The 14,021-nt window shown below is 57.2% G+C and overlaps 1 protein-coding gene across 2 annotated transcripts in view; it reads right to left on the reverse strand.

The window, feature by feature from the left end:
- Positions 1-1,170: 1,170 nt before the first annotated feature.
- PER2 (period circadian regulator 2) overlaps positions 1,171-14,021 on the reverse strand; it is a 40,046-nt gene continuing 27,195 nt past the window's right edge. For both annotated transcript variants that reach the window (XM_052636569.1, XM_052636570.1), the window contains 6 exons: positions 13,222-13,479; positions 9,328-10,142; positions 7,955-8,141; positions 6,966-7,158; positions 5,749-5,899; positions 1,171-3,364 (listed from right to left, as the gene is read on the reverse strand). In XM_052636569.1, coding sequence (XP_052492529.1) covers positions 3,173-3,364; positions 5,749-5,899; positions 6,966-7,158; positions 7,955-8,141; positions 9,328-10,142; positions 13,222-13,479 — 1,796 coding nt within the window. In that variant the 3' untranslated portion in view covers positions 1,171-3,172. The remainder of the gene's footprint in view (positions 3,365-5,748; positions 5,900-6,965; positions 7,159-7,954; positions 8,142-9,327; positions 10,143-13,221; positions 13,480-14,021) is intronic.

Genomic DNA, 14,021 nt, shown 5'->3' on the forward strand with positions numbered 1-14,021 from the left:
CACATCTGGCCACGGAAGGGGTCTGCAGAGGCCTCTAGGTCCACTGGGAGGACTTAGCTTCCCCACCCCCAACCACCACCTGGCTCCAGGCGGCCAGGGCGGGAGGCGAGAGCCAAGCCTTCCTCCTCCTGTTCAGGGAGCTTTGGGAAGGCTAGGCACCAAGTCTGGGACCCACGACACGGTCTGGTATGAAGTGGGAGGTAGCGAGAAGCAGCCCCCGCTGTTTTGGCCAGGCCCTGCAAGGTCTCGCTGCTGTGGGAGGAAGCACGGGGGTGGGGCAGGAGGAGGCTGTGCCGCGCTGCCTATATCACCTCTGGTGGAAGACACGAGGCCGTTCTGGCCTCAGACCCTTCTGACCTCGCTGCTTTCAGCCCTGGGCCAGTGCACAGGCAGCCAGCCCCGGTGGGACAGACGTCCTAGAGCGGGCGGGGAGAGAGAGGAGCAGGTGCCTGGACTCACCGCAGAGCGGGTGTGAGTACCAGGGGCCGAGCTGAGCGGCCCTTCTCCCCATCTGTGAGTGAGAAACCGCGGAGGGGCTGGACTCCAGGATGAGATCTACAGCAGGGAGTCCCCTGTAGCTCAGGTGGTAGAGTCCGCCTGCAACGCAGGAGACCCAGGCTTGAGCCCTGGGTCGGGAAGATCCCCTGGAGGGCATGGCAACCCACTCCAGGATTCTTGCCTGGAGAATCCCATGAACAGAGGAGCCTGGCAGGCTACAGTCCACGGGGCACAACGAGTCAGACACGAGTGAGTGACTAACACTGCATTACAGGGAGTTCACTGGGGTGGGGGCTGCGTGTCACACACACACACACACACACACACACACACACACACACGGCAGGAGGGCCAGCAAGAGGCACACTGTGCGTGGGAGGAGGTGAAGAGTGCCTTGGAGACAGAATAGTTCCTAAAGCAGAATTTCTAGGGTTCATCTTAGAAAAATCACTTGATAATCTTTGTCTCTATTCAGGTTCCTATTCCTCTGTGCTATATTAAAAATACAGAAATAAAAATAGGGACTTCCCTGGTGATCCAGTGGTTGAGAATCTGTGCTTCCATTGCAGGAGGCACAGGTTTGATCCCTGGTCCAGGAACTAAGTAAGATCTCACACACCGTGCAGAAAAGAAATAAACGAACAGAACTCAGGCTCCTATTTCTCTGTGCTATATTAAAACTATACAAAATAAAAATATACTTGCTTTATTTACCAATTTTCTAAAAGGCAAAAAAGTCATAAAAAGACACAAGCAGCCCAACAAACATATTGCACTGGGTGGAGAAAGTCTGGCTTGAGCATAAACAAACCACTTGTCCGGCAAGGCTTGACATGTTGCCACACAGACTCTGAGAGCTTATTTACATACCTTTTCAGGAATATGTTAAAAAGAAGGCTCAGTTTAAAATTGAGAGGAAGCCTTGTAACGCCCATGTAAGCACACACATTAGAGAGAACAAGACTGGATGCGTGTCGGCACCGTGGAAACAGTTTCACAAGCTGCTCCTACGGTCCACTGCTCAGCACGCGTCGAAGCTACATGGCACCTAACCAACAGGCAGACATAAATAGTAAGATAATGCTGATGGTAAACATTCAATAACAGGAGAGAACCTTTTGGCAGTTCAGGTAAAGTCAATGCAACCTTGACTATCCCTTGATGATCCGACTCAGGCAAGAAGCCGTTCGTAGCATCTGATCGCCATACAAACTCACAGACTACACCTTGCCTTGGGGATCTGAAGATGCTGCTTTTACGTTTAAAAAAATAATTAAACTTTTTGCATTTATGAAAAGTAAGGTTGATATTCAGACATAAAATAATTTTACTATGAAAACCAACTGGATTACAAGGAGGCTTCACCTCTTCTAGTAGCTGCTTCTCCATCAAAGGATGGGCGGGGGCGGCCGGGGGGAAGCTGCTTTCTTTGAAGTTGCTATGGACTCAGCGCAACTGTTAAGTCAATCGTTTCATCAGGGGCAGCTTCTCATTCACTCCAGGGACCAGTATAACATTTCTTCTAAGCTATCTTTGGGATATACGATGCGATGTGAGGTTTTGCAAAAAGGTGAGCAGTCTGGTCTCACTCTTCCCCGGGTGTCCTCCCAAAAGTGCCAGCGACAATAGGGGACGTCTCTGCAGAGACCGGAAGCGGCATCAGTGAGCGAAGGCTCATGAAAAGGGTGCGGGGCGCCCAGCTCAGCCAGGAGGAGTGGCTGGCTCGGCTGCGCCAGAGCTGACGCCTGGCAAGTGCCAACGATGGACCAACACGCGCCGAGTCCCAAACGTGGCGGTCACAGCCTGGCTGGGAGGGCCAAGTGCCGAGACGGGGACGGCCAGCAGCACGCTTTCACTGACACGCGGGCATCCCGGTCTGAACAGGGTGCACGGATGCTGCAGCAACACCCGGAAGGGTCTGCGCCGTGTTTCCGAGGACGTGTGACTTCCGTGGTGGAGCTGGCCACAGGAACCTGTCGGCTTCTTTCATCCGCAGCCCGCAGTTCAACCTGATTCGCCCTGGACGCACACTCTGTCAGATGAACCGTTTGCTGCAGCTGCACTGGGGGCTGAAGCCGCGGGTTTCTCAAACTACGCACCGTTTAATGCGAAACGTTTTGAAAAGGAGGTTTTTGAAAGAAAATAAGCAGAGGCTGTGATCTCCACTTGGTAGGTCTCAAAGACATCAGTCTGACTAAATAATTTAGAGAAAAAGCCGCCCCCGGAGAGGACAGAATTTGATCTGATCCCAACACAAACACAAACGCGGGGCAAGCCCTGGACCGGTGCTGCAGCGGGGAGCCCCTGGGACCCCCGGCGGGTGGGCGCAGCCTGGGCGCGGCCTGGGGACAGCCCGCGGGAGCCAGCGGACCCGGGACGGCCCGTCTGAGGACGCGTGGGGGCGCCCAGCCGCCTTCCCGACCCAAAGAGGCAGGCAGTCTTTCTCGAGTTAAATAGTGAAGGTCTCCTTCCCCTGTCCCCTAACACCCTATATTTGTATTTTATTCATAAATACAAAATAGCATTTCTTCGCAAACGTCTTCTGCCCTCCATGGTTTTAAATCACCCCTTCAGGAAACTATGGGTTTTTTTCTAAAACAAAAAAAGCCACAAAAGTGTATCCGTCCGTCTCACCGGAGACGCGCGCGAACCCGGCCCCGCCCCAGAGCGCCGCCTAGCGGACGTCGCTGGCGGCGCGGCCGCCCTGGGGAGGGGCGCTGCGCCTGCCGCTCGTTTCCGGGCCGCGGGCGGGCCCACTCTCCCCTTCCTTGGTCTCTGTCACTTCGCTGAGCCCCGGCGTAGGGATGTCTTCCTCGTATGACACACAGAGGTTGTCTTCTCCCTCGTTTCCACAGTAAACACATCCCTTAAAAGAAAAATGTAAATCAGTAACGAAAATGAGATCTTTGGTACAACAGTTCAGTCTGAACAAGGCGCAGGTGACCAGGTGGCCACCGTGAGGCTGCTGGCAGGTAGGTGAGAAGGTGCCACTGGGCTGTGGGGCTTGCTTCGTCCCCGATCCGAGTCCCCTGGGAACCTTATCTGAGAGGCAGCTTTGCACAGTGAGGCGGGGGGCATCAACCAGAGGCCCTGGTCCCAGTGCTCCTCCTTCTGCCTGCGTGACCTGGAGTGGTACTTACCTTCTCTGACCTGAGTGTTTTAATCTGTAGAATGGGACAGCAACAAGCTACCGACTTATTTGTTTCTCCTCATGTTGAACACCTATCTGTTAAGCATCTGTTGTGTTCTAGGCTCGTTCTAGGAACCGGGATTCAGCAGTGAACAGAGAGGAAAATCCATACCCCATTAGAGATCTCCTAGTAGCTGGAGGAGAGGTGCTCCGAGGCGTATTATGAGACGGGAAGTGCTGGGCTGACGTGGAACGAGGCACGTGAGGACTCATTTTACAGTCAACGTTCAGAAAAAGCCACCAAGAGCGACTGTAGTGGCTTTAAAATACGCCCACACATTTTTTGGTATTCCTTCCTCCAAAGGAGGAGGCCTGGACTCTGATGTGCCTCTAACAAAGCAGAGGTGATGCAGGTTGTCACAGACCCCCAGCCTCCCGGCCCCATGCCCTCAGGGGAGGCTGGGATCTTGTCCTGAGGACATGTAAGCAGCGCCAAGGTCAGATCTACAGGGCAAGGAGCAGAGGCCTCCTGCCAACAGCCAGCCCCCACAAGCATCGCGGGAGGGACCCCCCTCGGAAGCAGATCCCCCAGCTCCGGTCCTGCCCCCGGAGGCAGGAGCCCAGCCATTATCTTCCACCCTTAGGAGAGGACCGGAGCCAGAACCACCCAGCTAAGCGGCTCTTAAATTCCAACCCAAGAAACACTGGGGACAATAAATGGTTCTTATTCTAAGCTACCAAGTTTGGGGTTATTTGCTGTGCAGCAGTAAATCATCCGGGGCTTCCCAGGTCCCTCAGATGGTAAAGAAACTGCCTGCAATGCAGGAGACAAAGGTTCGATCCCTGGGTTGGGAAGATCCCCTGGAGGAGGGCATGGCAACCCACTCCAGTATTCTTGCCTGGAGAATCCCATGGACAGAGGAGCCTGGAGGGCTACAGTCCGTGGGGTCACAGAAGAGTCGGACACGACTGAGCAACATACACACACAGTGACGGTAGGTCAATAACACAACTCTATGTGGAAAGACAAGGAAGCCAGAGTGAGCATGTGTCTGTGTGAGGAGAGGGGAGCCCCAAGCAGAGGTCAGGGCAGGCACAAAGGCCCTGGGGCAGGAGCCTCGTGATGGTCTTCAGCGAACAGCCAGAGAGGAGGGAACACAGGGGGACAGGGGTTGTGGGGAGGGGGCGACACGGTTTAACGGCTTTATGGCACTTTCCTCTGCCTGTGATCACGGGATGGAGACCCGGGAGGGGCGCAGGGCTGGGGTGGGGAGCAACGTGGTCTTGCGCGGGGAGCAGAAGGCAGCTGGCACTTGCGCGGGGAGCAGAAGGCAGCTGGCAGCCCCGCTGAAGCAGCGGCATGGACCAGGGTGGTGACGCTGGAGGCGATGGGAAGCGGCTGCTTTCCACCCCCCTGGAAGGTCAGGCCAGTGTGCCCTGCCAGTGGACTTTATCAGGGTACGAGAGGAGGGGAGTCCAGGCCCGTGGTCTGAGCAAGTGGAGTGGTGCGGAGTCGCCCTGGAGGAGTGGGTGGGAAGAGAATGGCTGGGCAGGCTGTCTCTGGGGAAACCCGGGAAGTTCCCCAGAGGTGGACGCTGGTGAGGCTCGGCATGTAGATGCCACTTCCCATGCGGAGGCAGGAGCTGACCGTGCCGGGGTAGTTTGCACAGAGAAGGCCGGGCACCCCGGAGCCTGGCTGTGTCCATTCTGGGGAAGTGAGCAGGAGAAGGGAGCTGGGGTACAGAGACACGCTCGAGAAGGGACAGACAGCAGGGGGGCAGCCGCTTAGAGTGGGAGGGCGGCTTGCTGTCCCCTGCTTCTTACAGTCTACACGGATGTTGAGGGTTTAGGATAGAAGAAGTGGTCTGTGTTTTAATTGTGAAGACAACTCAAAAGATTTTCAAATTTCAGCATGTGATTGACATTAGACATTTTGGAGACCTTTTTGGAAACAGCGTTGAAAAGCCACTGGAAGGAAGTTCTTTGAAAGACATCTAACAGTGTCGTGGTTTTTTTTTTTTTTTTTCTTTTTTTTTCAATGCTCTTATCTAATCTTCAAAGTTTTAAATGTACAGCGCCTTGGAACGCCATGTCAGGAAGCGCCCTGTCCCAGAGCTTACCGCCACGTCGATGGCCGTGGGCACGCCGCCCAACCGCATCCACGGGTGGACGTCCTGCAGTTCCTGCTTCTGCCCGTCCGTGAACCTGGGCTGGAACCTCTGCAGTGCCTTCAGCTTCTCCCTGTCTTCCTGCAGGACCGTCTCCAAGTTTCTTCACGAAATAGCGAGAAATACGGACGCTTTAGAATGCCTCAAGCGTTATCTTTTTTAAAGTATATGCTCATTTTCTACCAGTACTTCCAGTATTATTCACGTAATTTTATTTTAATTGATTAATGTATCCTTTTTTTTTGCCCACACTCCTCAGCATCGAGGATCTTCCCTGACCAGGGACGGAACCTGTGGCCCCTGCAGGGGAAGTGTGGGGTCTTCACCACTGGACCCCAGGGAAGTCCTACTCATGCAATTTTAGATGATTTTGTTTAACTTTCCTTTCCACTTAAATTACCCTATTTGAGGTAACAATCTCTCTAGGAAATAATCTGTAGTTTTTCTATGAAAACGATACACCAAGTTCTGGTTTTAATTTTAGTTTAGATCAGCCACAGGAGCTGAGTACCTGCAGACACTTGTTTCTGCACCTGGGAGCTTCTCACCAGTGGGGTGGTGATCACCAGCGAGGTGGAGAGTAGATAAGCCCTCCCTGCCACCTGCTACCCTGGCCTGCCTTGCAGCGGCCCTGGAGACGGGAGCCCCAGGCTGGCCTGGCCCAGAGCCCTGGTTGTTCTGAGCCTTGGGGTAAATCACCCCCACCAAGGGGGCACTGCACAGGGTCAGGGACCCTAATGGGTTCCAGGTTCCTTGGAGTGGTCAGAACTGAGGCACAGACCAGGCTCCCTGAAGAGTAGCTGGTGGCCTGGGATGGTCACCCACCTTGACTCTTGGTTTCTGCATCTCTGAGACAGATAGACAGACAGACACACACACACACCACTGACCACACAGGGTTACTGGCAGCAGAGCAAAAGAGACGACACTGGCACAAATGCTTCGTACACGGCAAGTGACAGCCTGGAGGGTCCCTGGAGCAGTGGTCCTGGAGGCTGGGAGCAGGGCCTCCGTAGGGCTCCGTGCGGCCGGCCAGCCACCTGGAGGGGCCCCTTCTAGCGGTGCCCTCCACTCCATCTGAGATAAGGCTCGGGGAAGTCCTCTGGCCTCACAGTTTGGGGGGATCCCGAGCCCAGCCCCACACCGTCCCAGGAGGGGCGAGCGGCTACCGTGCAGGCATCTGGTAGGTCATCCTGACGCTGTCGTCCGTGTCGGCCATCAGCAGCCAGACGGGGTCCTGGAGGACACCCCTGAGCAGGCGCTCAGTCCCGCCCACCTCCGCCTTCGCCGCTGCTCCATGGTTATTCTCCGAAGAGTCGACGCTTCCGAAATACCTGCTGGTGTGGCTCGTGTTGCCGCTGCCTTTAAAACACAGAGTGCCGCAGGTCACGACCTCGAGCTCCAGTCGGCCCTGTAAGGGGAGGGCAGCTACCGTGCGTGTTGGGGGATTGTCCCTTCTCTCTTTCCAACGGTCCAATTCTCTGGATGGTAATTTAAAATCATCTAAAGAGCGAGTATCAGCAGGAACCACGGAGGTGACTCTGCTGGCGAGGCCGGGGGCGTCCAGGCAGGGCCCCATCTAAGAGGCTGTGCTCTCCCGTCCCTGGCCTCCCGGGGGAAGGGGGCTCTGCCCAGGTGAGGGAAGCGGGGCGCTTACAGCCTGGGGACATGCGTGTGCGCTGCTCTCGCCGGGCAGCTCCGGGCCACACTGCACCACCCTGGCTGGTACCGCCTGAGGCCACACACCAGCACCCACCAGGGGAGCCACTCGGGACGGTGCAGCACTGCCTGACCTCCTGGCACACGCGGGGAGCCCCAGGGAGGGTCCAGCCAGGGACGGGGGTGCGGGGCTTGCTGCGCCCACCGATGCGGGGAGTGACAGGTGACAGAGGGAGCCGGGCCTGGCCACGAGGCAGGAGGAGGGGGCCCATGGCCCGTGTGAGGCTCCAAGGAGCCGCTCGGGGTGCAGCAGGAAGCTGTGCAGTCAGGAAGGACCCTGACGCTGGGCCCAGCAACACAGCAGCCTGAGGCTCTGGGGCGACCGGTGCCCTCGGATTCAGAGAGCCAAGGATACCCAGGTGCGTCACGTGGGGATCTTCCAAACACACGTCAACTGCACCCTCCACCCCACTCAGGGCTCCCGGCGCCCCCCACATACCTGGCCCGCTTCTGGACGCATCGCAGCCCAGGGAGCCCGAGCCCAGGGAGCAGGAGGTGGCGGAGGCCCGACTCCCGGACAGCGCGGAGCCTGTGGCCGAGCAGAGGTCCCCGTGCAGCAGCAGGTGGAGGAGGCCGCTGGAGGAGGACAGGGCGTCGCTGTTCGGGGCATCCGCCGGCTCCTTGCGCTTGGGGGAACAGGCAGGGGACACCTAGTCAGGTCTCCATGCAAAGTGGGGGTGGGGGAGGGGACGGAGGCTCCTCAGACCGCCGGCCCCTCCTCCATGGGCCATGGGCACAGACCCTCGGGTTCCCGGAACCCAGCTCGCTTCTTGGAAGTGGAAAGGATGATGTTTGATTGGGTTCCATTTTGGGAGAGTCCCTTGAGAGACGGTGGCTCCTGGAGCCCCGGTGGGAATCCAAGCCTTATGCTCATTTCTCCACCGAGTGGACACAGAGGCAGGACCGCGCCTCGACAGCACCCAAAGGCGCCCCTCCCAGCGGCGGGCTCTGCTTCCTGCACCCCGAGAGCAGGGCCAGCCGGGGGCACCACGGGCCCGGCCTGGGAGTGCCCAGCCTGCCAGTCCTCAGAACCAGCCTGCAGGCCAGGCAGGCAGCAGAGGTGCTGGGGCCCCTGTCTCCACCTCCTCTCCCAGAGCACAGGCAGAGGGAGGCCCACGTGGCCCCTCCTTGGACACAGGCGGGGGGTGGGAACCCAGGTGGCCCTGCCTTGGACACAGGTGTTGGGGGGGCCCATGCAGCCCCACTTTGGGGGGCTCACGGACTGCCCTGCCTTGGACACAGGCGGAGGGTGGGAACTCAGGTGGCCCTGCCTTGGACACAGGATGGGTGTTGGGGGACGGCTCATGGATAGCCCTGCCTCGGCTCTCAGAACACAGACGCGTTAACTGGGAATCACACTGCCGTTTCATGAACCAAGTAAGCGTACACGCCTGTGTTCTCAAGACCTGGGAGGACGGAGACTGAGAGCACCGATTCCCAGCTCCTTCAGGCTCCGGTCCTTCACCAGAGGCCCTCTGCTGCCAGTCCCCCTCCGAGGAGCCTCTGCTCTGGCATTTAACCTGATGGCTCCGTCCTCGAAGTATCCACCTAACACCCGGAGGCCCCTGACGATGCGTTATGAAGTCCTTGTGGCTGTCTGGACACTGCATCTGCCGGCCATCTCTCTCCCTTCAGGTCCCAGGACGGTTAGAGTCACAGGTCTACTGTGACGGGGCCTTGGGAACATGCTCATGTCTGGCACACGAATCTGTGTCCAAACTGAAGCGTGTCAGGCATGAGGGGGGTGCATAGCCTGCCCCGGCACCCGAGTTTGCCACCTGCTTTAGACAAAGGGCATCAGGAGGTGCTTACGGTTGGAGGTGACTGGGGCTGCCAGTCCCAGGACGAGCCAGGTTTGCAGTTGGTGCCTGCACCCACGGTCCCCACAGCCCCTGTGGCTGCCGCGGTGCCCTCAGGGGCCTCCTCCAGCTGCATCAGGTTGAGCTGCAGTGGTGAGCTTCCGCGGGACTGGAAGAGTGCCGGGGAGTTCCTGTCTGGGAGCCCGGCGGCCGAGGGCGGGGTTCCCAGGGTAGCCACCCGCGACGCGGACTGCCCTTGCTCTGCCGGGGCACATGGGCACGGCTGTTTGGGGGCTGAGGTCCGATCGGGGAAGAACTCGGGCTGTGAGGCAGGAGACATCTCAGATGCAAAGTTCCGCTGGTTGGGGAAGAAGGCTGCGGGCAAGGTTGGGGTCACCGGGGAGAAGGAGTAGCCAGGCAAGACCAATGCCATGACTGGGGCCACGGGGCCGGCGAACGGCGTGGGATGGACCCTGAGCGCCTGGTGGGCATCCATGGGCACTGCAAGGTTGGTGTGGGCAGCCCCGGACCCTGTGGCCACGGTCCCTGGTGCGGGCACTATTCCTGGGGCTGGAAACAAGGGCAGGGAGTACGCTGGCACTGGGTCAGGGAAGGGCACCGCTGGGCAGCTGGACTGTGACGTGTCCGACAGGGACCAGGCCGTGGTGTTCAGGCTGACCAGTGGGGGCCGCTGGGGCGCCAGCCCCCCAGACCCAGTGCTGCCCGAGGAGTCGCGAGGCTTGACACGTTTGGACTTCAGTTTTCGGTTTTTCCCATTTTTTTTCCAAGAGGAGTCTATTCCAGAGGTATTTCTTAGTCTGGGAGCAGCTAAAATAATAGAGACACAATGAGAGTTAAAACCCTTCAAGCTAGGATTCAGCAGTATGTGAACCAAGAATTTCCAAATATAAAAGCTGGGTTTAGAAAAGGCAGAGGAACCAGAAACCAAATTGCCAACATTCGCTGGATCATAGAGAAGGCAAGGAAATTCCAGAAAAACATCCGCTTCATTGACTTTACTAAAACTTTTGACTGTGTGAATCACAACAAACTGGAAAATTCTTAAAGACTTCGGAATACCAGATCACCTGACCTGCCTTCTGAGAAACCTGTATGCAGGTGAAGAAGCAACAGTTAGAACAGGACATGGAACAACAGACTGGTTCCAAACTGGGAAGGAGGACGTCAAGGCTGTATATTGTCACCCTGCTTATTTAACTTATATGCAGAGCACATCATGAGAAACGCTGGACTGGAAGAAGCAGAAGCTGGAATCGAGATTGCCGGGAGAATTATCAATAACCTCAGATATGCAGATGACACCACCCTTATGGCAGAAAGTGAAGAGGAACTAAAAAGCCTCCTGATGAAAGTGAAAGAGGAGAGTGAAAAAGTGGGCTTAGGATTGGGAACTCATGTACACCTGTGGTGGATTCATGTCAATGTATGGCAAAACCAATACAGTTTTGTAAAGTAAAAAAATTAAATTAAATTAAAAAAAAGAGAAAACTAAGATCATGGCATAAGGTCCCATCACTTCATGGCAAATAGATGGGGAAACAATGGAAACAGTGAGAGACTTTATTTTTTTGGACTCCAAAATCACTGCAGATGGTGACTGCGGCCATGAAATTAAAAGATGCTTGCTTCCTGGAAGAAGAGCTATGACCAACCTAGACAGCATATTAAAAAGCAGAGACATTACTTGGCCAACAAAGGTCAGTCTAGTCAAAGCTATGGTTTTTCCAGTAGTCATGTATGGATGTGAAAGTTGGATTATAAAGAAAGCTGAGTGCCAAAAAATTGACGCTTTTGAACTGTAGTGTTGGAGAAGACTCTTGAGAGTCCCTTGGATTGCAAGGAGATCCAACCAGTCCATCCTAAAGGAGATCAGTCCTGAGTGTTCACTGGAAGGATGGATGTTGAAGCTGAAACTCCAATACTTTGGCCACCTGATGCGAAGAGCTGACTCATTTGAAAAGACCCTGATGCTGGGAAAGATTGAAGGCGGGAGGAGAAGTGGACGACAGAGGATGAGAAGGTTGGATGGCATCACCAACTTGATGAACATGGGTTTGGGTGAACCCCGGGAATTGGTGATGGACAGGGAGGCCCAGCGTGCTGCGGTTCACGGGGTCACAAAGAATCGGACATGAGTGAGGGACTGGAATGAACTGAACGGCAGAACCACTGATCTCATCTAACCTCATATCCCAACCTTACAAGCTTTCAAAAAGAGATGTTTTTAAGACATCATTTTTAAGAAGAGATGTTTCCTGGTTCATCTGCCAAAGGAGCCTGGGTCCACGCCTGTGGAGTCAAAAGGCTGAAGGCACACAGGTCTTCCTCTGACACAAGACCTGCTGAGAGGGGCCGTCCTCAGGAGGCTGTAGGGACTCAACCTGTGGTGTGGGGGACACAGGGCATGTCCCCCCTCCTCCCCTGGGCACTGGCTGGGACTGGGGGTGCTGTGGGCCAGGGGGTCACACTGAGCCTGGTGGGTGGGGCACAGGCAGTGGGAGGGGCCCCAGGAACCTCAGGTTTTCTTCTAATGTCACAGAGGGTAACTCGGGGGCTCTGGCAGCGGGCGTGAGGGGCTGTCCCCTGCCAGCTGTGCCACATGCCAGGGCAGATGGGCCGGCCTGACGCGAACGCGGGTGGGGGTTCTGCCGCCAGCCTGTCTGCCTAGTGCTCTTCCTGCAAGAGTCCGTCTCCCGCTGTGACTGGGAGTCACAGTGCTGGGCTCCGGGTCTGGGTGGGGCTGCTGGGGACAGCTGGGCGGCAGGGGCACTGCACAAGCTGCTGGGCCAACGGGGCTGGCGGGCGCTGGGATTCTGCACCAAGCTGGGGCTGAGGGGCACTGGGACTCTGCACCAAGCTGGAGCTAAGGGGCACTGGGATTCTGCACCAAGCTGGGGCTGGCAGGTGCTGGGACTCTGCACCAAGCTGGGGCTGAGGGGCGCTGGAACTCTGCAGCACGCTGGGGCTGGCGGGCGCTGGGACTCTGCACCAAGCTGGGGCTGGGGAGGTGGGGCCCTGGCTTCTGATTTCCAGAGGTTCCCTGTGTGCCTTCAGTAACTCTGGGTCCAGGTAGGAAGGAAGAAAGAAGAGCGGGAATGGCATAATCTTCAAGAGCAGGGCCAGCCTGTCACTCCTGGGACACCCGTCTCGGCACACCTGCCCAGAAGCCAGGGGAGCTGGGCCCTTGCGGTGTGGGCGCCTTGGGCTCGTAGATCTGATCCTTGTTTCGGGGCCTGGAGCCCAGGAGAGAGCTGGCATCTCCAACCAGCTTGGCCCTGACCGCAGGGCCCAGGAAGGCAGTTGGGGGTTGGGAGCCCAGCTCCTGGACCAGACGAGGGGCGAGGAAGCCAGCCTGCTCCACCGCAGCCCCGTGTTGGCTCTTCACACCCCCCGCGCTCTGTCTGGCCCTGGAGTCTGCACCCCAGTGGCAAGGCCAACCCGCCAGGAGGGTGTGCGTTCTGGGGAGAAAGGGCGCCCTTTCTTTCTGCAGCATCATCTGGGATCCCTGCTTCCTCAGGAGCCTGACATCAAATGCTCCTTCCCTGGGTGGTGAATTCACCCCCTCGGTTCTCTGAGGGAGGGAGAGGGGTGGGGTCACCCAGGCAGAGAATGCCTGGCAAGGCAGGAGGACAGTCGCCCGGCCCTGTGCTCCCCAGTGGGGGAGGTGGGCCTGTCACCACTGTTTATAGCACGGTTCCCTTGGGAACGCAGATGACATCCCCAAGAGTGTCACTGCTCAAGCTCCAACAGCATCTTACAAACGCAGGTGTCCTAAACAGGGGGCGCTCACCATCTGAAAGCTTCACAGGACGCAGTAGCGTTAAGAACAAAGTTTAAAAAAAGAACAACAACAAAACCCACTTTTAGTTCAGATGTCATCACTTACTCCTGTTGCTCAAGTGCCCCTTGGGCCTTTCTTGCAGATAATGATGGCAGCGAGACTGGAAAACGTCGAGTTTCCTGATTTCCCGGAACCGCAGCAGGAAGCTCTGCTCCTCCTTCTGGGTGTGGGCGGCCAGCACCTCCTTGGTGAGGCCCAGCTTCCAGAAGGCCTCCTGGTCCTGGCTGAGGCCGCAGGGCAGCGCAGGGCCTGCCGGGCACTGCAGAGACTCGGGCCCGCTCGCAGCAGCATCTCCCAGCAGCTCTGGAACAGCGGATGTGGGGCTCTCATCCACAGGGGCCCTTCTGCCCGAGAATGGCTGAGAAAACGCGCACCGCTCCCACAAAGGACGGAGTCTCCCACAGAAGACTCCCGCACGACGCCCACAGCATGGGGCTGACCTTCGAGACGTGTCTGCTCAGCTTTCTGAGAAAGCTACCAAGCAAAGGCAACAAGCGGGGACACGAAGCTGCGTCACGTGGGGGCTCGGGAATCTGCCCTCTAATTGATCCGTCCTCTAACCTGGGGGCACCTGGGGTTTCAGCCTCTGACGCTGAAGACACTCCAGGCTGTCTTGGGCTTTCGGAGCACAGGAGGTGCCCGGCCCTGTCCTGGCTTAGGAGCACGGGCCCAGCAGTGTGGTCAGCAGAACCGCGGGGGCAGGCAGCATGGGGCCATGGGACTAAGAGCCATCCTGAGGGGGCTGGCCACAGACCCCCTGACTTGCACTCTCCCCCTCATCACGCCCTTCTTCCAAGCAAAGAACAAGTTCAGGCTGGTTCTCCTCTAGGGGTCGGGAGGACAGC

The sequence above is a fragment of the Budorcas taxicolor genome, chromosome 3 (assembly GCF_023091745.1).
Source record: "Budorcas taxicolor isolate Tak-1 chromosome 3, Takin1.1, whole genome shotgun sequence".
Classification (NCBI taxonomy): domain Eukaryota; kingdom Metazoa; phylum Chordata; class Mammalia; order Artiodactyla; family Bovidae; genus Budorcas; species Budorcas taxicolor.